The 21,127-nt window shown below is 48.3% G+C and overlaps 7 protein-coding genes across 7 annotated transcripts; 5 read left to right on the top strand and 2 right to left on the bottom strand.

Annotated features, from left to right (window-relative positions):
* Nucleotides 1–1,458: 1,458 nt before the first annotated feature.
* On the top strand, nt 1,459–3,687 carry EDB82DRAFT_546083 (uncharacterized protein; the record flags this gene model as incomplete). Its single annotated transcript, XM_065609452.1, has 1 exon — nt 1,459–3,687. The coding sequence occupies one exon, from the start codon at nt 1,459–1,461 to the stop codon at nt 3,685–3,687; it is 2,229 nt and encodes a 742-aa protein (XP_065465041.1).
* A 446-nt stretch (nt 3,688–4,133) lies between these two features.
* On the bottom strand, nt 4,134–4,778 carry EDB82DRAFT_575906 (RlpA-like double-psi beta-barrel-protein domain-containing protein-containing protein; the record flags this gene model as incomplete). Its single annotated transcript, XM_025736213.2, has 2 exons — nt 4,134–4,483; nt 4,537–4,778. 2 exons carry the CDS (start codon nt 4,776–4,778, stop codon nt 4,372–4,374), a joined length of 354 nt encoding a protein of 117 aa, XP_025586842.1. The 3' UTR covers nt 4,134–4,371.
* Nucleotides 4,779–6,562: 1,784 nt separating this feature from the next.
* Nucleotides 6,563–8,412, top strand: EDB82DRAFT_537346 (uncharacterized protein; the record flags this gene model as incomplete). Its single annotated transcript, XM_025736212.2, has 3 exons — nt 6,563–7,056; nt 7,103–7,634; nt 7,686–8,412. The coding sequence occupies 3 exons, from the start codon at nt 6,566–6,568 to the stop codon at nt 8,175–8,177; spliced, it is 1,515 nt and encodes a 504-aa protein (XP_025586841.1). The 3' UTR covers nt 8,178–8,412.
* Nucleotides 8,413–11,205: 2,793 nt separating this feature from the next.
* On the top strand, nt 11,206–12,326 carry EDB82DRAFT_501822 (uncharacterized protein). Its single transcript, XM_025736211.2, has one exon. The coding sequence runs from the start codon at nt 11,308–11,310 to the stop codon at nt 12,028–12,030; it is 723 nt and encodes a 240-aa protein (XP_025586840.1). The 5' UTR covers nt 11,206–11,307; the 3' UTR covers nt 12,031–12,326.
* Nucleotides 12,327–12,499: 173 nt separating this feature from the next.
* On the top strand, nt 12,500–15,157 carry EDB82DRAFT_546081 (uncharacterized protein; the record flags this gene model as incomplete). Its single annotated transcript, XM_065609451.1, has 5 exons — nt 12,500–12,751; nt 12,911–13,354; nt 13,724–14,521; nt 14,561–14,625; nt 14,938–15,157. The coding sequence occupies 5 exons, from the start codon at nt 12,500–12,502 to the stop codon at nt 15,155–15,157; spliced, it is 1,779 nt and encodes a 592-aa protein (XP_065465040.1).
* Nucleotides 15,158–16,075: 918 nt separating this feature from the next.
* Nucleotides 16,076–20,149, top strand: EDB82DRAFT_462410 (uncharacterized protein; the record flags this gene model as incomplete). Its single annotated transcript, XM_025736207.2, has 3 exons — nt 16,076–16,592; nt 16,646–19,178; nt 19,228–20,149. Exons 1-3 carry the CDS (start codon nt 16,235–16,237, stop codon nt 20,147–20,149), a joined length of 3,813 nt encoding a protein of 1,270 aa, XP_025586837.2. The 5' UTR covers nt 16,076–16,234.
* Nucleotides 20,150–20,208: 59 nt separating this feature from the next.
* Nucleotides 20,209–20,926, bottom strand: EDB82DRAFT_195383 (Glyoxalase/Bleomycin resistance protein/Dihydroxybiphenyl dioxygenase). The gene is made up of 2 exons (XM_025736206.2): nt 20,337–20,926; nt 20,209–20,290 (listed from the first exon to the last, which is right to left on the bottom strand). The coding sequence occupies exons 1-2, from the start codon at nt 20,729–20,731 to the stop codon at nt 20,269–20,271; spliced, it is 417 nt and encodes a 138-aa protein (XP_025586836.1). The 5' UTR covers nt 20,732–20,926; the 3' UTR covers nt 20,209–20,268.
* Between the last annotated feature and the right edge of the window lie 201 nt (nt 20,927–21,127).

Here is a 21,127-nt window from a genome sequence, read left to right as displayed (position 1 = left end):
CTGCCCGGCTCTGTCTGTACCTTTTTTTACTGTGCCAGGCTCTGGAATGAGAGACTGTCCAGTATTCCTGCATTTGGATGTCGGTGGCAGAAGGAACCATACCTAAACATACCCTTGATTTCCACCTCAATTCTAATTTCTTCTCTTTCTTCTATTGCTCGCCCTCCTAAAATAGGCAGATTGGATCGAGATATCCACTGCGTAACCCTGCCTGTCCTGTCGATTGGGAACGACCTTGGCCCTTGAAGTAGTCTATCTACTAGGCAACTCAAGGTTCTCCCTGCGTCGCCGACGCAAGGCGACATCGTCAAGTCGACAAGTCCCTTTCTCCCCCACTCTAAGCGAAGTCGGCTTCACTTATTCGAGCCCAACTTAATGCCGTTTCTTCCCATCGTCACTCGATCGCCAAAGTTGGGTTGTCTCGTCTCGTCTCTTATTCAAACTCAATCTCAAACTGTTTGATACTGCGCTCTTGTCTCCCCCAGACCCTAATCGTGTTACCTGCTCTTTCTACACGGAAACGAACCGAGATTGTACATACTTCTTTACGAAAATTGTCGTTACTTTGTTAGCCATTGGATCATGACCGCTGTTTGCTGCAAGTCACCTATAACCGACCGACCACAAGCTCAAAGACAAAACACCAAGCATCGTTTCATTTGCATCATATCATATCTCACCTGATTCGCTTCCTGCAACGATACCCGAAAGCTATTGGGCGCAACCCGCCATGAAGTGAATCAGTCCTCTCTCTGTTTCCCAAGACATGCGACCTGCTCGACATACTATACACACCGGCACTTTTCTACTCCAAGACCTAATTGCGATACTTTTGCGAAATCAGACAATTCAGCTTTACCCTCGAATCTGACCTGGACCGCTTTGTACAAACTACACCTCGCAAGCCGTGCGCGTGCGAACAAATCACCACCTTGAAAACCGACACCTAATCGCCTAGAAAACTTAATACAGCTTCCTCCGCATTCAAATATGGAACGGCCTGTCTCGCGGTCTTCATATGGACAAAGAACCGCCTCTCGATCTTCTACAAGCACCAACAACACCAAGGCCTCAATGCATACCGCACATACTTCCAACTCACACCCTCCTGGGTCCCCCGCCCCGTCGCATGCTCACCGATTCTATCATGCCACTTGCGAAAGGACATCTAGCGCCACACCGCGAACAGCAGACCGAAAGTCTCGTTTGACCAGAGAAGCTAGCAGCGAATCTACGCGACAGCCTGCCATGTCCTCATTCCTTCAAGAGAAGTTGCGGGAGTCTCGTCAAGCGGAGAGCGACAAGTCGTCAACATGGTCGCGCTCTCATACAACCAATTCTTCTGGGGAGTTTAGTCGAAGCCTCGGATCGCCTGTTAGGGTTGTCGATTCTGAACATCGATCTCACTCTCCCGCTTCAACTGAGACGTCCAAGAAAAAGGGCATGGGAGTTATGGATATGGAGCAGGTAATTTCTTCACTTCACAAGAAGAACTTTGATCTCAAGCTAGAACTGTACCATCGTCGAGAACGACAAACAGCACTCGAAGATAAAGTAGAGACCCTCGAGATGGAAAAATCACAAGCAGACGAATTGAACCACCATCTCTCTCAGGAGATGGAGAAGCGTGATAAAGCAATCGAGGAGGCGGTCGCTATGATCGTGTCGCTCGAAGCTAGACTCGAAGAGTTCGTCAAAGAAAGATCAATTATTGAACAAATCCAATTCGAAGGCCAGTACTCAGCTCACAACTTCAATCCTTGCTACGAAGACCCTAGACCTGCCACACAGACACCAGTCTCGGCGAAGCGAACGGGAGACGGTAGAATCATCAACCGAATGCCTAGTTTCATATCCGACCACAGCGAGAATACAGAGAACTTGCGCAATGTTTATCTTGGAGCTAGGGGCAGCGTTGTCAGTCTTGCGCAAGTCCCCGAGGGCCCTGGCGAAGGCGACACTGGCCGCAGCCCGAGTTTGAGCATCCTGAGTGAAAGCTCCTTTGTCAGTGTGTATGGGTCGAAGGAAGATGATAGCGGCCTTCAAGAAGAGGATGAACCGACAACCTTTGATGGCTCCGCCAGTCTTCCAGCTAGAGCCAGTGCTATCAACCGACCAAAAACAGCTTTTGTCAAGTCTCACCATTCTTCACCTAACAGATCAATCCGATCGAACTCTGTTTCCAATCACCAACCGCACTTCGACTCAATCCACAACGTCATCGAATACAGCTCTCCGCGACAGAGGGCCGAACGACACCACCCGTCGTCGAAGATGGGATCGCGACCTCAAAGTCAGGATCAAGATGTACCAGAAAGATTTACTGGCCGTGCTTCAATGTCCCCAGGCCATCAGCGCCTTAAGCAGGAGAAGAGGGATTCACTTCGAAGAGTTACGACCGAGGCTCCTGGTGGTGTTAGACTCCACGACCAGAACCTCCCTCCAACACCAGACACCGTCTCTACCTCTACACTGCGACGCTTCGACAACTCTAACGAGGCGTTGCTTAGACCTCCTACAGCGAGACCAAGCCACAGTGCGTTATCAGAAGCTTCCGAAAACGACGGAAGCTTGGGAACGTACTCAGGTGTTCGTCTGGAGCAGCCTCCAATGCGTGCAGTCAAGGCTTCAGCTCAGATTATTGACTTGAACAATAGAGTATATCGCGAGAACCAGGGCAGATCCATTCAGCGCCCTCGGTCCGCTGACGAAACTACTATTTCGAACCGACGGGGCAACGATTGGGATTCTGACATTGATGACGACTCAGACGTGGAATCTCTCGAGTCGAGTATCGACATTTGGATACGTCAAAGTTCTAAACCGATTAAGAACAACGGGCGAGCGTCTCCCGATCTCTTTAGCTTTCCACCTAGCGCAGCCACCAAGGGTGGATGGGCAATGGATGCTATGTTTGGAGCTGGAAATGGTCATCAAGGAGGCGCGAGCACAGGACTCGATCCCGACAGGATTAGGGATCTTTTCCCAGTTCAGCAAGAGCTTTTCTCATCAACGATGCCTCCACCACCTCCTGATAGGAGATCGAGCTTGAACCCGCAGGTTGCGCAACAGAGCAAGACATCTTTCCTGAGTCGACCGTTGGCCAATGTTAAGGCCTCTAAGGGGGGCCGTAAGAAGGGCCACCAGAGACGAAACAGCGACGATATTCAAATAAGGACAGGTGCACACATGCAGACGCAGGGGCCGTCTGCCGGCGACAAGAACCATTACCCTCCGATCGCGGGTCAACAATCCACCCAGAACAAATTCACCAAGTTCTTCCGCAGGTCGTCTACTGGACCTCCGAGCGGTGCCCCAACCCCAACTCCAAGATCGGAGCATGGTCCAACCGAACCTCCTAATGGGGGATTCTCGAGCTCTAATGGCGCATCGGGACTCCCACCTTGGATGAGCCGGACAGGTGCGCTCGAGGAGGACCGCGACAGCGCAACACCGCCGCCAATCATGCGAAAATCGCGACAGGGAAGAAATGTCTCTATGGATATTGACATGGCCGACGACTCGAGAATGAGTCAAGAGTCAGGCACCCCAGGAACACCCAAACCACCATGCCCGGTGAACGAAAGAGACACAGTGGAGCAGACAGAAAGCCCAAGGGCGGCTGGCGCAACAGGAAGCAGGAGAAAGTGGTTGCCTGCATTTGGTCTTAGAAATAAGCAAGGATAGAAGATTTGGATTCATTATGGCATAGAACTTACAGTCCCCAACAGGGTAGACTCACCACAGCAATGTGTCATTGACGAGGAACACATTCCCATCACGAACAGGCGTTGGATTCCCTTTTCTTTCACAGGAACGTTATGGTTTGCTTTACTTGGCGGATGGATTGGGTGGCTTGGACACAGGACTTATGGAGCTATGATAAAAGGGCGCATTCCGGCAGAGTTTTATGATAACGTCGGGCGTCAAAGCGAGTTAGCATAGATTGACAGAATCAATCCACACAATTCAATTACTAAGTTCTTTTTGGAGTGCCTCTGTGTGCTGGAAGTGTAGCCACTGAGCATAAGACATATGTTGGTGAGTGAGTTTTTGTTGTTGCACTCTAAAGTTTGGTGGCTCACTTTTCTACCACCCCCTAAGAGAGAATCACTTAAGCAGACATGTCACTGAGAAAAGAGGTAATTAAAGCGTTGTTAGAACTTTATTGAATCCATTCTCTATCTTTTCGATCTCCCCCTTTGCTAACAATTGAAGTTCATCATCATAAACAGGCCACCTGTGCCATCTTCGTTAAATCGCCTCCCGTATGTTCGACGTCGTTACGAATGTTCGAGAAAAGAATGTAAAGAGCCGAGCTTTCTGGTGATCATGCTGTAGAAAAAAAAAAGAATGAATGGTGAATGTCGTTTAGGCCCAGTTCCACTCTCCCTGGACGCGCCCTTGGCTCTTGGCTCCCATGGCCTTTTCGAAAGCAGCGGGAGAAACGTCGAGATCGTTATCGGCACAGCCTTCGCAGCGGCTGAGAAAGAATGTTAGTTTGAGTTTGGAAGAGAGGGAAACAAAAGAACTTACTCAACGACGGTGACAATGACTTCGCCGGCGTCACCAGTAAGCTTGATGTTCTTGCCGCAGTAGTCGCCAGAGTCATAAAGACCTCGGCCAATGGCAGCGACCATGTCGGCGTCGCCGTGGCTGTCCTCGCAGGCACCCTTGCCGGGATGGTAGAAGGTGATTTGACCCAGGGTTCGAGGGTAAAGAGGAGCCGCGAGGGCGGTGGTAGCGGAAAGGACGATGAGGATGAGCTTGGAGAACATGTTGAAAAGAAGTTGCTTTGAGTGTAGTTGAGAGAGTGTGTAGTGTAAGAGAAAGACTTGGAGTGTTTGAAGGAGCGAGAATGTTGTTGTATGAAGACGAAGAGAATGCAAGTTGTTGTTGTTGATGATGAGTGAAGAAAGAAAGAGTGAGGAATTGGAGGAAGAGAAGAGGTCTTCTTATAGTTGAGATTTGAGGTTGAGGGAGAGATTGTGATTCACCGACTTGAAGGTCTTAGGGAATCTGCAACACACAGGCGGCAGCAGTTTATTCACATGGAATTACACAGACGCCATTTCTAAATAGATGGCACGCTTTTTACTCGAACAGCACTGCAGATGCAATGTTGCTGCGGTTATGGGTGTCAAGAATGTACTTTAATTGGATCTACAACTTGGCATCTGGAGAAGGGAAGATTGTTTCACATGGGGAATTTAGATGTGTGCGTTTCATGACTGCTTGGTGGCGTAGGTTGTGTTATGGTGTTGACGCTGACGTTGTGGGGAAGAGAGACATTGGGAGGGCATGATGAGGGATGTGGGTTAAAGTTAAGTGTAATCATTAATCAGGATACGTCTCAAGTGATTTTACTCGTGATTTGGGTGAGTAGCTGTTGTATATTGGAGCAGACGAATACTGTGGTAGAAGAAACTCGTGAAGATGTGGTGAGCGTGTTGTAATGATCGGAGACTCGGAGGGGAGTCATTCACAAGACACAGAGATCCAGTGGTACTATATTCATCTATTACCACTATGAGTCAAATTCTATGTGCGGGCTCTCCAAAGACTCGTAATCAACCGCTACTGATGCCCCTCCCTCGGCCAAACTGCAGTCCAACAAAGCGCAGGTCGAGCATTAGCTGAACGTGATGACCCATTCAAGTCCCTGATTTGACGAGCTTGGCTGCATTTGTGCTTGACCAAGAGCCAATTGCGATGTAAAGTACACGTCGAAGTGCCTCGTTAAACAGGAGAAGTGGGAGTCATTCAAGCCTTATTCGTGTACTGCAAGAAGAAACTCGGTCTTGTCGAACGAAGAGAGTGTGGGACATATATATAAGCGACAAGAATAGAACTGTACAGAAATAAAGAGGGTTGTTTTCTCTTAGCGCACACACGTTGGACTGTCGCAATCGGATTCGTGCTAGTATCGGGAAGAGGTGCATATTGGCTTCGGTTCCTGGCATCGGATTCTCCCTACAGCAAATCACAAGTCGGGGTTTGTTTTCGCTACGAGAATAAAGTGTAGGTTGGCTTTGCGCTATATATGCATGTGGGGAAACGTGTATATGTATGCACGAGAAATATTGGTAGGACGCATTGTCGATCATGGGGCTGGTGTTACACAGGTGGATGGCCTCAGGGGATCATCGAGATGTTCAGGTACGTCTGGCTGAGAGATTCTGAGAAGAGTATCTTGGTGATATAGATCTTGGCGGCATTGTTTGACCAGGGAGGAGTTGTAAACTTTTGATACAGAGTCAATTGGGCTGGTTGAGAAGAGAGCATTGTGACTTACGGCACTTGCAGAGAACCTAATTGACATCTTTCTACATCCTCGACAATCATGTTACCCTTGACCCTGTTGTTTGAGCCATGCTTTTCAGCTTCACAGAATCGTGCATGTTTCATTTCCACCTCGTAAAGAGATGGCCTGATATAGATACAATCGACATGAAAGCTGAAGATGATCCTTGCGAGACAGTATGAGAAATGGATTATAAGAACAACTCGCTTGCCAGCGGCCGTAAGGGGTATCAGAGCAGTGGCTAGCAAAGCTGACGGCATCATGTTCAACTTCCGACTACTCCTCCTCTGCCTTGGGGCATTCTTAGCCCTCTCGAATGCTTCTCCATCACCATACCCCCAATCGTCAAACACCCCCGCCGCTCTCAACGCCTGCCTCGCCCAAAAGAAAGTCCCCTACATCCCACGCGACTCAGCCCAATGGGTCAAGGAAGTCAAGCCGTACAATCTTCGTCTAGCATACACTCCTGCAGCCATTGCCCTTCCCACAACTGTCAAGCACATCTCAGACGCTGTCAAGTGTGGTGACCAGAAAAAAGTCCGCGTCAGTGCCAAGAGCGGCGGCCATAGCTATGGATCGTTTGGCTACGGTGGTGAGAATGGACATTTGGTTATTGTCGTGGATGATATGGATACCGTCACCCTTAACAAAGATATGAGTTGCAATGTTCAGGCTGGTGCGAGGCTGGGACATGTCGCTACTGACTTGTTCAGGTTTGGCAAGAGAGCTATTCCTCACGGATCGTGCCCTGGGTAAGAGGTTTTTCGCAAAGACGAGACGTTGGGCTAATAGTTGTAGTGTTGGTATTGCTGGCCATGCTCTCCACGGAGGTTACGGCTTTGCCTCGCGAACCCACGGTCTTACGCTAGACACCTTCCTCGGCGCAACAATCGTCCTCGCCAACGGAACAATTCGATACGCAGCAGATTGGGAGTATTACGACTTGACGTGGGCTCTCCGCGGTGCAGGTTCTTCCTTTGGTATCGTCGCCGAACTCGACTTCCAGACATTTGCAGCGCCCGAAAGAGTCACGCCGTTCAGCATCGAGCTGGACTGGACCGAGAATGATGCGGTGGAAGGACTACTCGCGTTTCAAAAGTTTGCAGTGACGGCGCCAAAGGAACTGAACATGCAGATTTATCTAGGGCCGTCGGGACAGACGATTCAGGGTGTTTATTACGGTACCAGAGCAAACTTGAACACGGCGCTGAAACCTCTGCTGGGAGATTTGGGTGCTCAGATCTCTACGGCTAGTACGGGAGGATGGATCCAGATGTTGAACAAGTACGCCAGTGGCCAAGCGCTTGATCAAAGACGTCCTTACGACCAAGTAAGTCACCTCATGTCTGTCATCCAGTGACCGATGCTAACATCTATACAGCACAGCACATTTTACAGCACCAGCCTCATGACAAAAGCCCTTACCCGAAACCAAGCCAAGTCCTTCGCCAGGACTTTGTACGACAACATCAACGACTCCGACGCGCGACACACATGGTACATCCTAATTGATCTCTTCGGCGGTCCCAACTCGGCAATCACCAACGCTAAAACCGTCTTCACCGACCTTCCGATCAACAGCGCCTTCCCTCACCGCGACAAGTTACTTCTGTGGGAGTTCTCCGATCACGGCAACTACGCCACGCACGCAAACAACGGGTTCACCGTGCTTAAGCGGTTCCGCGAGAGCGTGACCAAGACCATGGCTAATGGCGACTGGGGCATGTATGCAAACTATCTGGATACGCAGCTGGGTAATGAGGAGGCGGTCAAGCGGTACTACGGGAAGAGTTTGCCAAAGTTGAAGAAGCTCAAGGCGGAGTTGGATCCGAAGGATATGTTTTGGAACCCACAGGGTATTAGGCCTGCTTAGAGGCTGAGGGGGTGGCGAGGGGCTTTAGGAAGGGTTTGGACCTGTCGTTATTTGTATATATTCTTGCTTCTTGCCTGGGGTACAAGTCAATGGACGTGTTGCTCTCATCGGATCCGAATGGTGGGCTGGTTCTCTGGTGCGTACAAGTTGGGGTATCTTTACGCGATGGAGTTGCCGCTCAAGTTCAGTCCGATTATGTAACAGCCATCTAGCTTCAGAAATACTTGATTACTTGCAATTCGGGACATGAAGAATGCAGACTCGTAGTCTGCGGCGACCCTTGATGTTGTTCTGAGGGGCTGTCATTCCGCACCTCCATCGGAGTTTCGAGAAACCCTAGATGCATGACTCTAAATCTTCATTCACATAAACAGACAACTCTGATTGATCAACGTATCGGGGATCCTCCGATCCACTACCCAGATGATCTACTCATTGCAAGATTAACGAAGGGATCTCCCAGGAGCCAAGACTCCAATCTGTCTTCTGTTCAATTGGTTAGGACCAAGATCTCAAAGGGTCCATAGCTATGACTAAGTAGGTTAATTGAGGACAAAAACAATGAGTTAGTTACTCGTTTTAGTTAGTTTTCTATGTACCTAACGTTAGTTAATACAGCTGAGCTGAGCTTTGCTCTGTCTGTGTGTGCGCCACCAAGAGGCTTGAGTCCGTCATTGGTGAGGGGCCGCGGAGTTATCGCGGCATCACCAATTATCTCGGTGGAATAAGCAGTTACGTCTTCGATTTGGTGGCCTAAATTAGAACTCCCCATTGGGACAATCTACCAGCGTGGCGCTTCAATGATCATCATACTGCAGAATTATAGTCAAATTACGCCATAAGGGTCTTTGGAACACCTAAATTGGAATGCAAGATAGAGTTTGTGTCACGTTGAGTGTGGTAGGTCAACGCCTTTACCTGAACTCTCTATTAGTATAGTGCTTTGATTGACTTTGCAGTAGAGAATAGATAGCTTAGTTGATTATGGATATTTGAAAGGCGTCACTAGTTATTGTCAATGCCCGAAATTATATGGGAACATGTTGAATTTGTAAGAATGGTGTTTCTGGTATTGTATTGCTACCCTATGTCTGTGACGCATCTTGGAGATATTTGGCTGCTAGTTAGATCTAAGAAGTCAAAAGACAATTTAAAATGGCAACATAGAAAGAGGATTAGCTCAAGACCATTTGCGTATTTTCTCACAAATTATCCAAGATTTGTGAATGAGAAGACAAATACATTATGAGATTCACATGCTTCGTTTGGTCACAAACATCGAGCAACACAACATTGAAAGCAAAAACTGAATCAAATACAGTGGAACACAGATCTTGGCCTGAGTCAATCATACTGTACGTACTTTCTCTGTTGTATTGATTAATCGTCAGTCGGCAATCTCAGTTCCAGCATCCACTCTCCTGGTAAAAGCGCTGAATTTCGTCATATGGCGGTGTTTGTACCTTCTCCGTCTTCTATTGTACCTCTTTGTTGAGCAGAGTACATACAAAAAAGGTCGCTGCCTTACCTGTGCTTCTTAGCTCATGTTAAAGTGGGAGCCCCCTCAAGTATCGTTAAGATCAGCATATTATGGACGAGCTGATTTCCCATTCCAGGGAAGAAGCCATAGCTTCACCAACCGGATCCTTTATGATGTGACGATCTCAACTGCCGATCAGCTACAATAATGGCCCATAGTAGTGTTTGCTAGGGCTGTTTGCTTGCTATAGGGCCACGGACACGTGGAGACGGTCCAAGCACCGGGGACACGGACTTGTCCTCCAGTAGAGAAAGGTAAAGCAAGACTACTGAGCCTTAGAGGCTGAAGACGTTATGGGAATGGAATATAGGACCTTGGCAGTGAATGCTTAGCATGATGATGAAACAAGGTGGCTATTCACTGAAATGAGAGATGATGGATCAGTGTAGCCGTGGACATTCCAGTATTAGATATTGGTGACATCTCAGCCTCGATTCGGTATTCATCCCACCACGAATCTGAGCATATCGAAACTAATGCAATCTTCTGGTGAGAATAGATGGCACACCTGCAGTAGCATCGATTGCAAATCCCCAAAACAAGTAATAATCGTCACAACATCGGACCTGAAAACTCTCCCTATGTTTTAACCCTGTTATGCCAACAAACAAGACATCTGGAGCCCCTAGAAGACTTGTAAGAAATTAGTATTAATCGGACCCAGTTGTAGATCGAACTACCAGATGAGAAGAAGCAAGACTTGCTGGATATGACAGGTTTTAGTTATGATCGACAGCCGGCAGCATAGAACCTGGTCCACTGGAGCTGGGCTGCCTTTATCCCCACTGTTAATCCCGTACGAAATATCCCGGAAAAATGGGTCGGGGGATTAGCGCAGGGGAAGGACGATGACATCGACAAGGAGAGATACAACCTGAGATTGACTATTCGATAGCGTTGATGATCAAATATCTACTACGAGCACATATGAAGTACTATTTTCTCAAAGGGTTAAACAAGATTATCCAAAAAAGTAAGATATGCAAGACCAAGAGACACCTGCAGTGAATATCACCCAAAGTCTAAAATCGTTTATCAACAAGACATTATAGTCTCAACAAATTATAAACCTTTGCCTCAGGGTATTAGAAACATTGACCACTTGAAGCATAAGGGAATAAATTATCAGGTCAGTTTATGCTCCTTAGACTATAGTTTTGAGATTACTTATTTTTCTACCATAAGACTAAGAGAGACAACTTTTCTGCTACCCACTAGCTTTGATAAGTAGCATAACCACTAAAAGAAAGGCCCGGGAGTTGAAAATGGATATGTCGTGGAGAAGACGCCAAAGGGGGCCACTATGTGGACTCTTGGACGCAAAGCTAAGTTCTCACGACTCGAGTCTTTGAGAGTGATCGACATCATCACTGACATCCAGGGACTCTAAGCAATTTCCCTGTAGGTGATCGACCTGTATAGTTTGGAAAAAAAAAGAAGATAAAAATCAAAGTAATAGACAAATTCGTGTATATAAGGACGTCTATTCTCTGCTTCAAATCAGTTCTCATCATCCATCAATCTCATCATCAACTCACACACACTCTACACTCAAAACCACTTCTCTCTTCCTCAACAACATCATTCAAAATGAAGGCCACTTTCTTCTCCCTTTTCGCTCTCGCCGCTTCGGCCATTGCCTCTCCCGTTGCCCAGCCCGCTGGTGTCAACCCTACTCCCGACACCCAAGAGGTCCGCGGCGCTGTCCAGAACCTTGAGAACATCCTCAAGATTGCTGGTGTTGATCAGATCGTCGACGAGTCCACCAAGGGCTCTGCTTCTCCCATCAAGCGAGACATCTCCAGCCCCGCTCAGCTCCTCTCCGTTCTCCAGAGCGGTGCTTCCAACATCAAGAGTAAGACCTCTGGCTTCAGCGGTATTGCCGACAAGGTCAAGGCTGGTGACCTCACCAAGTCTGAGGGTGCTGACAAGGCTATCCCCGGTCTTGAGGGTGTCAACTTTGAGCTCACCCAGATCGTCACCAAGCTTACCGGCGCTGCTGGTCTCCCTGTCGCTGACGGCGATGTCGACAAGGTTCTCAACCTCGTTGTTGTTCTCGTCTCCGAGGTCCTCACTGCTGTCAAGACCATCGTCACTGTCACTGGTCTCCAGCCCCAGCTCATCTCTGTCCTCCACTCCGTCTTCCAGATCCTCGCCAAGGTTCTCACTCTCGTCATTGGCCTCGTTGCCGCCATCCTCCCCGGCCTCATTGCTGCTCTCTCTCCTCTCCTTGCCGGTCTCGGAACTGGTGTTCTCGCTCCTCTCCTCACCCCCGTTGTCGCTCTCCTCGCTGGCCTCGGTGCCGGTATCTAAGCGACATATTAATGTCCCGAACTTTACTTGGAGATAGAACTCCAATAGTGTATAAGCTGTGTGAACGAAAGGATATCATCCATGATTAGGTTACAATGACTGTCATGTTGGATTAATAGGAACGATTAAGATAATTCATGTATATAGTTGATTTCAATCAAAAAGTTACGCTTTTACAGCACTTTAATTACTGCCCATGGCTTTCGTGACATGTCATCTCAGAAAATTGTTACAAAATATTTGCTTCGAAATGTCGAATTTCAAAGGCAAGTGTAATCCTACTCTGTTGTTTGCCGACATTGCTGACGGACAAATCATGTTTCCAAGCCCTGCCACTGACAACACTTACGTCACATGAGAACTGGATACCATAAGCAGAATGAAAAGGACGCCTTTTCCGGCTTTCCTCTACTAAAGATTGAGGTAATATAAACTCTTTTCAAGCATAACCGAAGCTTAACCCATCGGCATGGCAACCTCAGATGTATCTATTATTTATGTCCCTGCAGATTGCGGCTCTATCATCCCGGGCAAATCCAAAGCACCTAAAGCATTCCAAGACGTCGGAATCGTCAGCAAACTCAAGGAAGCTGGTGTGCCGCCTGTCTTGGAAATCGGTGCCTTGTATTTGCCAGCGACTTACACAGCGGCAACCTTTAGCCCGGGTGGTGTACGGAACGAGGATATTAACATCTCAGTCTGCGAATCTGTCGAGCATGCTGTTAGCGATAGCCTTGCGCGTAAACAAGATTTCCAACTCATCATTGGCGGCGAGTGTTGTATGCTTCCGGCTATTATGTCCGCATTTTGGAAACATGCACCTCCTAAGCGCGTTGGTTTGATTTACATCGACGCCGATACCGATCTTACTTCTCCGAAGGATCCCGATTCCATTGGGACTTTTGCTGGTATGAACATGGCGCATCTAGTTCGGCTACCAGGTGCATTACCACGCATGGAGCAATTCTCTCGTCCGTCAGGTGAACCAGTCTGTGATTCTTCCAACACCGTCCTTTTCGGCACAAACATGTCTCTACCAGGAAACAAACCTGAGCATTTCCAATACATTTTTGACAACAACTACAAAGTTGTCAGCTCAGCATCCGTGGCGAAAGAACCAGAACAGCGTGCAAGAGAAACATTGGAGTATCTCGAGAGCAAGGTGGATATGATTATGGTACACTTGGACGTTGATTCTATTGACCCGGGGACATTTCCGTTGGCGAATGTGCCGAATTTCACAGGTGTTGAATTTGAGCAGATGATGAGGGCGTTGAGAGTGCTGCTTGCAAGCGACAAAGTTGTTGGTTTGACGGTTGCAGAAGTTAATCCTGACCATGATCCAGGTTTGGCTATGGTTGAGAAGTTGGCATCACATATCGCGAATATGCTTGGTGAGAGATGTGTGGCGCGAGTCTCTTAACTGGTATCGTGCAAATACCTGTCTCTATCTATATCCCTGCCTCAGGATACCAGAAAAGGTGGCCGCTTAGGCACAATGGACGAAATTAGCAGGTCGCCTTATGCCATTTAGGCTATGGTTGTAGGTTATTTATTTTTTACTCTAAGATTTAGAAGGCCAACTTTCTCCACCAGGCTCACAATCAGTTGCTGTCCATTGTATCAACCGTAACGTTGCTAAGATTTGTGATGCGTCACTCCTACCAATTCTGCCTATATCCCCGCCCTTCAGTTCTCCTCCCATCCGAAATTCTCCACCATTCATCAACCACAACCCAGCAGACCACCAAAGAGAACGCTCGCCATGGGAAACACGTATTCTCTCATGTTCCCGCCAAAACCTCAATTCACCGAGGAAAATCTTGAACCACAAGATGGACGTGTCTTTATCGTTACAGGCGGTTACTCCGGCATTGGCTTTGAGCTGTGCCGCATGCTATACGAAGCTGGCGGATCAGTTTATATCGCAGGCAGGTCCCAAGAGAAAGGTGAACAATCCATCGCGCAATTGAAAGAGCATTGCCCTGGATCATCCGGGAAGCTGGCCTTCCTCAAGATATCCCTCGACGATCTCGAATCTGTCAAGTCGGCTGCGGAAGAATTCGCAACCAAAGAATCACGGCTTGATGTTTTATTCAACAACGCGGGCGTGTCTATGCCTCCTCCAGGCTCAGTTTCGGCGCAAGGATATGAACTCAGCATAGCCACGAATGCCATCGGGCCGTGGTACTTTACACAACTTCTCGTACCTCTTCTAACTCAAACCGCCAAGGACAAACCGCCTGCTTCAGTGCGCGTTGTCTGGACAGCATCTATCGTAACCGACGTCGCCCTTCCAAAGGGAGGAGTCAACATGAAAGACGTCATCACACCATCTTCAGACCCTCAAGTCAACTACACAAATTCAAAGTCCGGAAACTGGTATCTCGCGAGCGTGTTGGCAGACCAGATCGGATCTCAGGGCGTTCTCAGCGTGTGCCATAATCCTGGGAACCTTCAAACTTCTCTTCTGCGCCATATGCCGTTGGTGGTTCGTTATGCCGTCTCGGTGCTTCTTTATCATGCCAAGTTTGGTGCGTACACCAACCTCTGGGCAGGCCTTTCGCCAGATCTACAGATCGAGGATGGAGGGAGGTTTATTTGGCCTTGGGGTCGATTTCATCCTTCTCCGAGGCCAGATTTATTGGAGAATCTCAAGTCGAAGGAACAAGGAGGCACGGGTACGGCTGCTGAGTTTGCAGAGTATTGCGATAAAGTCATTGCGGAGCATCGATGATTTCAAAAGTACACGATGTTGAATTCCTTTGGTTTGATTAAAGATAGCTTGTCTCTTCTCTAGCTGGTGCTTCTTCTGATACGGTGATTATATCTCAGGTGTGTGACCGATAGCCTTGTTTAACGCATATAAATCCCAATGAAACGGCATAATGCTCTTGATAACGCCAGCTTCCAAATCAACCGTCATGACCTGGCACATAGGGTACTTCAACTCTTCCCCAGTCTTGCGAACTCTAAGATAGAGGTAGCTGAGCGAGATGATGCGGTTCGAACCCTCGCGTTCAAAAATCTCGGGGTTCTGCACATCGAGTTTGTCGAAATAGCTGGCCATGTCTTCTGCCCATTTTCGGAATCCTTCAGGCCCGACGTAATCACCGGCGTAGGGTAGGCCTGATGTTTGTCTGAGTTTCACTTCTGGTGAGAGCGTTGCTGCCATGCCGCTAAAATCGCGCTCTTCGGGTGATGCGGCCATGTAAATGCGCTCGGCATCGTAGAATGCGTCGAGAATTGATCGTGCTGTGTGTTTGGTGGAAGACATGGTGAAGACTGCAATGATTGTTGGAGGTGGATGATAATGATGGTGTGTGGATCGGGAGTGTCTGACACCTATTTATCTATTTGGGCAACACGACGCTTATTAATTCTATCATATCGAGATATTCCATTGGATTGAATCCTTAATAGTAAGCAGTGGGTGGTATCTTGCCATCTCCAAGGAGATGCTCCTGGGACTTTTGGTTGTGATGGCCCAAATAGGAAATCAGCGGACCGGAGTTTTCGGAGTACAATGTTTCCGAAATCTTTGGCTGCGCGTACAATAACGGTATTGTAGTGGGTTGGTTGAACCAGATTGTCGGTTCTACAGTCCATGTCTTGAAACTCAATTGGACATCGTACGTACCAAGATATTTGGGCTTAATTAATAAACAAATAAACTGCAAGATTACTGTAGATCTACTAATATCTAATAAAGTCTGGAACCCCCACATTCAAGCAGCTTATTTTTCTTGGCGAAGCTTGACATTTGATGGCTGGGATGAGGGATTATGGGCTGAGGCAGCGAAAGGGGAAAAGAAAAGAAAGTAAAAAACCTGGTTGCCCGATCACGTCCCCAAATCGCCAACTTGACCGCTAATCGATGTTTGACCCTGTATTTTCGATCGCTGTTCCTGTCCTTTCTTTCCTGTCTTGTCCTGGCGTGACCTCATTTGGGCGTAGAAGGAAGTACCTATTCTAGAAAGGCTCTAGGCTTAAAATCTGTTTTGACAACCTTCCAATGACGCTGACGCTCGGGGGCAACTATGACGCAATGGTACCTAGATTCTCTAGAGGGGAACCGCCTAACAGTAATTTCTGTTCATCACACTCCCATCACCAACCTACCACCTAATTCTTGTCTGCCAGAGCATTCCATTTTCTTTAGTATCCAAACCTGGCATGACATGACAGCGCATTCCACAATACAATGTCAAGCTCTGCAGAGCTGCAACGCGAACGCGAGGTGCAGAGTTACTTCCAGAGCTGGCAAATAGCACAAGGCTCTTCTCTCAAAGTCGCTCGAAATGTCGATGGAATCTCTGCGCCCTCCCAAATCAATGACGCAAATGCGCCTCAGCCTTCATCCGACAAGGCACTCTCTGCCTTTGCCCAACTGGCTGTATTCCGACTCAACGTGAAGCGTGCTATGGTCTCGCTCATCGATACGAACAACCAGTACATCCTCGCTGAAGCCACGCGCAATTTGCGACTGGGAACATTGGCAGACAATCCTACCGACAAGACACAAACCTCCAGCATTTCCGATTACAACAGTGAACTGTGGTGTGAGTAACATCCCTGCCTGAAGATATACGTCATGCCTGCTAACTTCTCCCAGTAGGAACATCGATCCTCTCCCGCCCAGATGCCGTTTGCGAACATTGTTTAAACAACTCCTGTACCGGTCGTGACCCAGATGGAACGACATACACAGCCTCTGGTCTAATCGTACCCGACTGCCGCCTCGACGATCGTTTCAAGTCCCGAGTATACGTCCAGTCCGAACCGGGAGTGCGCTTCTACGCCGGCGTGCCCATCTTTTCGAGGAAGGGTTACAAGATCGGAGCATACGCCGTATCGGACGAACGACCGCGCGATGGCTTGACCGTAGAAGACGTCAAGTTTATGCAGAGCGTTGCGCAAGCGATTACTGAGCATCTCGAATGGGCGCGTGATCGTGTTGACAGGTTCAAAGGTGAACGCATCGTTCGTGGTTTGGCTACTTTTATTGAAGGATGTTCGAGCGACGATCCCGTCCTGTCAAAGAATGAACAACCTCAACGCCCTTCGATCAAGCGACCACCAGGCATGTCAATTTCAGCCACGCGACGATCGTCACTCCACAACAATATGCGCAAAGTCGACCCTGACTCTACCAGGAAGTCACAGAAAGAGACATCGCCATCCCGCAAGACCAAGCCGAAAACGGACGGCTTATCCAGGATGTATCATCGAGCAGCCGACAACTTGCGATCCTCAATATTGGCGGACGGTGTTGTTCTCTTTGGCGCCACAGCCTCCAACATCCAACATATGAGCAAAACCGTTCAAGTGGAGCACAACGATAACACGAGTTCTGAAGACTCGCCGACACGGGTCGCGGCGGAGCCTGATGGTTTCAGTACAGAAAGCTCCGACTCTGAAGCATCACCAACCTCTAGGCCATGTAAGTTGCTTGCCTATTCGCTTGCTGACAAGGCTCAGCCTTTGGATCTCGAGACAGGCCCGTCTTTCTCAATTGGAACTCTAGAAAAATATTTCTCTCGTTTCCCCAAAGGAAAAGCTTTCACATTTACAGAGGAAGGGGCCGGTCTCTCTTCCGATGATGATAGTGCGAGCGATGCGAGTTCCGTCCCGACAGCCGGAAGGCACAAACGCCACAAGAATAAGAGCAAGGACACGATGGACCACAAGGAGTTGCTCAAGAAGATACCCGGAGCCAAGTCTATTGTCTTTCTTCCCCTCTTTGACTACGTCGAGGATAAACTAATGGGTGGGTGCTTCCTTTGGACATCAGCGCCGGGCCGCATGATGAACTTGGATGAAGACTTATCCTACCTTCGCGCCTTTGGTAACAGCATCACGAGTCAAGTCGGGCGCATTAATACCAGGAAGAATGAAGCGGCAAAAACTACGTTTATTGCGAGCATGAGTCACGAATTACGAAGTCCTTTGCACGGTATTTTGGGTGCCGCCGAGTTTCTCAAGGACGCCGTGTCCGATTCATACGAAGTCGGCCTAGTCAACTCAATTGCGACCTGTGGAAAGACACTTCTCGACACGCTGAACCACGTGCTCGACTTTAGCAAGATAAATAACCTTGGAAGCGGGCAAACGAGGAAGGGAAAGCACGCCAAGATTATTAGCTTATCGTCGGATTCAATGGAAAGCTTGAATATGACTGCGGCGGTAGACCTATCCGTCCTTGTCGAGGAGGTTGTTGATGCTGTTGCCACCGGTCACAATTTCAAGAAACTCCCCAAAAAATCGGCAAATCCCGGAGGCGAAGCGATGGCAGGGGCAGCAGAACAAGGGGCCGATGGCCTTGGAACCGAGCATCCCGTATCAATTCTTTTGGATATCACCCCGAGAACATCTTGGATGGTCAGAACGCAACCTGGTGCCCTTCGAAGAATTGTTATGAATCTGTTCGCCAACGCTCTGAAATATACTGCAGAAGGATTCGTCTGCGTTTCCGTACGAGCCCAAGATATTAGTGACGACTCAAGGATTGACGTCATGATCCGGGTTACTGATACCGGGAAAGGCATGTCCGAAGAATTCCAACAGAACCGACTTTTTGTTCCCTTCAGCCAGGAAGACTCCTTCCAGCCCGGTACTGGCTTAGGATTGAGTATCGTCAAGCAGATTGTGGATTCGCTTGGAGGAGCTCTCGAGGTCAAGTCAGAACAGGGCAGAGGTACCGAGATTGAAGTCCGGCTGCGTCTGGACCCTGTTCCCGAAGAAGGATCCAAGTCAGAAGAGCCTATGGACACGATGAAGCAAAAGCTCCAAGGACAGTCCTTGGTACTCTTGGAAGCAAGTGGAGAATTCAAATCGGATATTATCACCAAACAAGTCGAGGTGCGCAATGAGGCCTTGATTGAGATCTTTTCAAGCTGGTTCAACATGAAGGCGGCGAGAGAATTCGACACCAACCCCCCAGAAGCCGACTTTTACCTGTACTGCGAGCCACCGTCCGCCAAAACACTGGAAAAGCGCTTCCAAGAAACATTAAGGGAGGGTCCAAGGAATAAGAAGACGCCCATCATCATCATCAGCTTGAACGAGGAGGAGGCGGCAAAGATATCGAGAGCTCAGACAACAGCCTTGGCCAAGTTGTCAAATGTGGTTGAAGTAATTCCACAACCGTAAGTTTTGAAAAACGAATTTCGATTACTGGTACTAACAAAATATTAGATGCGGTCCTAGAAAACTTGCACAAGTGTTTAACCGATGCTTGCAAAGGATCAATGAAGCGAATGATGACAAATATGATGGCGATCTAGTCCACAGTGCTCACACCGATAACAAGAAAAGAGGTAGACATGGAACTCTGAAAGGGAGAGACGTGGCAGAGCGTATGAACTCGACGTTGCACCGAGACGAGAACAGCGAGTCAGATCATGCGCATACAACTACGACACCGCTCCCTGAAGATGAGCAAAACCAGTCGGAATCCAAAGAGGATGGCTACGTAGGCGAGAAGAAGAGTCAAAAGGATCAACAACAGAAGCAAACAAAAAATCACAATAACGACAGCAAAAAGGACGGGCCGAGGAACAATCACAAGAAGGAAGAGAAGAAGATGGGAAACAACGCTCGCGAACAGCAGGAATACGGCCAACCGGATGGTCAAAAGCAGGACGGCGACATCGAGCAGAATGACAAGCCAGCAAGGGAGTCACAAAAACCAAACAAAGCAGAAATGCCCAACACGGCTCACGTGCTGCTAGTTGACGACAACAAGATCAACCTCAACCTGTTGACCATGTTCATGAAGAAGTGCGGTTTCACCTACGAGGAAGCCGAGAACGGAGAAGAGGCAGTCGAAACGTTTACGAAATCAACCATAGGGGATGGCGAAACTCGAGGCCCCATCAAGAAGCATTTTGATTACATCCTCATGGATATCAGCATGCCCGTCATGAACGGCATCGAGGCGACAAAAAGGATCCGGAAGATCGAGGCGAAATACAAAGTTCCTCGGACGACGGTGTTTGCGTTGACGGGTCTGGCGAGCGCTGATGCAAGGCTTGATGCGATATCTGCGGGAGTGGATTTGTTTCTGCCGAAGCCTGTCAAGTTTGCTGAGCTCAAGACTATGATTGAAAATAACTAGATGTGTAAACGAATTATGTGGCCTGTACTTGTTTATGACAGATCTTGAATAGAGGATATGGAAGATCAGCCGACTATCGCTCTGATGTACAAAGTGATTCGAAAGTATTGATGAGGCTATCATGCGGCGTAATAAGATAACCTGCCAAAGGTTAGACCAGGTCATGGAATGTGTTAAGTAAACCCACTCAATCAAGTTCCCATCCGGATCCCGAACATAAATACTCCTAATCCCCCCCATAGCACCAGTCCTGGGAACAACCTCACCCCCCTCAAGGACCTTGATACCCTCCTTCTCAAATTCCGTGATCAGTCCTTGCAGATCCGTTCCCTCTTCAAGAATAAAGCACAAATCAGCAGTCCCAGGCAAAGCCGTTCTAGCCTTTGGTTCGAATTCTTTACCGCGCTGGTGAAGATTGATCTTGTGTGTGCCAAACTTGAGAGCATGACGAGGAGCTGATTCGGGACCAAAGGTTTCGGATTTCATGCCTAGGTACTTCGTGTACCATGTTATAGTGACTTGGATGTCGTGGCAGGTTAGGACGAGGTGGTCGATGTCTTTTACGACGGCGAAGGAGGACATTGTGATGGTTGTCGAATTGTGAAGATAGTTGAGAAGGCGAAGTTGATGATAGGTGGGGGTAATGGTATGAATGGCTTTATTTATGGCCTATCGTTATTTGTTCAATCTCGGCAGCTATTGGGTTTTTGCCGAGATCGCTTGACATTGGGGTTTTGCCGACTTGGCTCGCCACTATTCCTAGACACCAGCTACTTATATCCACTCGGTGTTATCTTTGAATTAACCTATTGACGTACCAACGATTTGAGGGTCTGTTTTTCTGCCGAGATTCAGGTTGGCATCTTTTCGCAACTTCCACATCACAGTTGATATGGAGGTGGCTGAAGGGTGAAGTTGTGACGTGATTGAAGATAGTGGGGTAATGACAATCACTCGGCTCAATGTGGCCTGCTAATT

The sequence above is a fragment of the Fusarium venenatum genome (genome assembly GCF_020744135.1).
Source record: "Fusarium venenatum strain MPI-CAGE-CH-0201 chromosome Unknown EDB82scaffold_2, whole genome shotgun sequence".
In the NCBI taxonomy this organism is placed as follows: Eukaryota; Fungi; Ascomycota; class Sordariomycetes; order Hypocreales; family Nectriaceae; genus Fusarium; species Fusarium venenatum.
The sequence above is the reverse complement of the archived record's forward strand: the minus strand, read 5'-3'. Positions and strand labels throughout refer to the sequence as shown.

What these genes read in the sequence shown, in the direction of transcription:
- EDB82DRAFT_501822 (XM_025736211.2), top strand. Translation starts at nt 11,308, where the DNA reads ATGAAGGCCACTTTCTTCTCCCTTTTCGCTCTCGCCGCTTCGGCCATT.
- EDB82DRAFT_195383 (XM_025736206.2), bottom strand. Translation starts at nt 20,731, where the DNA reads ATGTCCTCCTTCGCCGTCGTAAAAGACATCGACCACCTCGTCCTAACC. An exon ending in CCGGATGGGAACTTGATTGA is followed by an intron (nt 20,291 to 20,336) that starts GTGGGTTTACTT and finishes AACCTTTGGCAG; the next exon opens with GTTATCTTATTACGCCGCAT.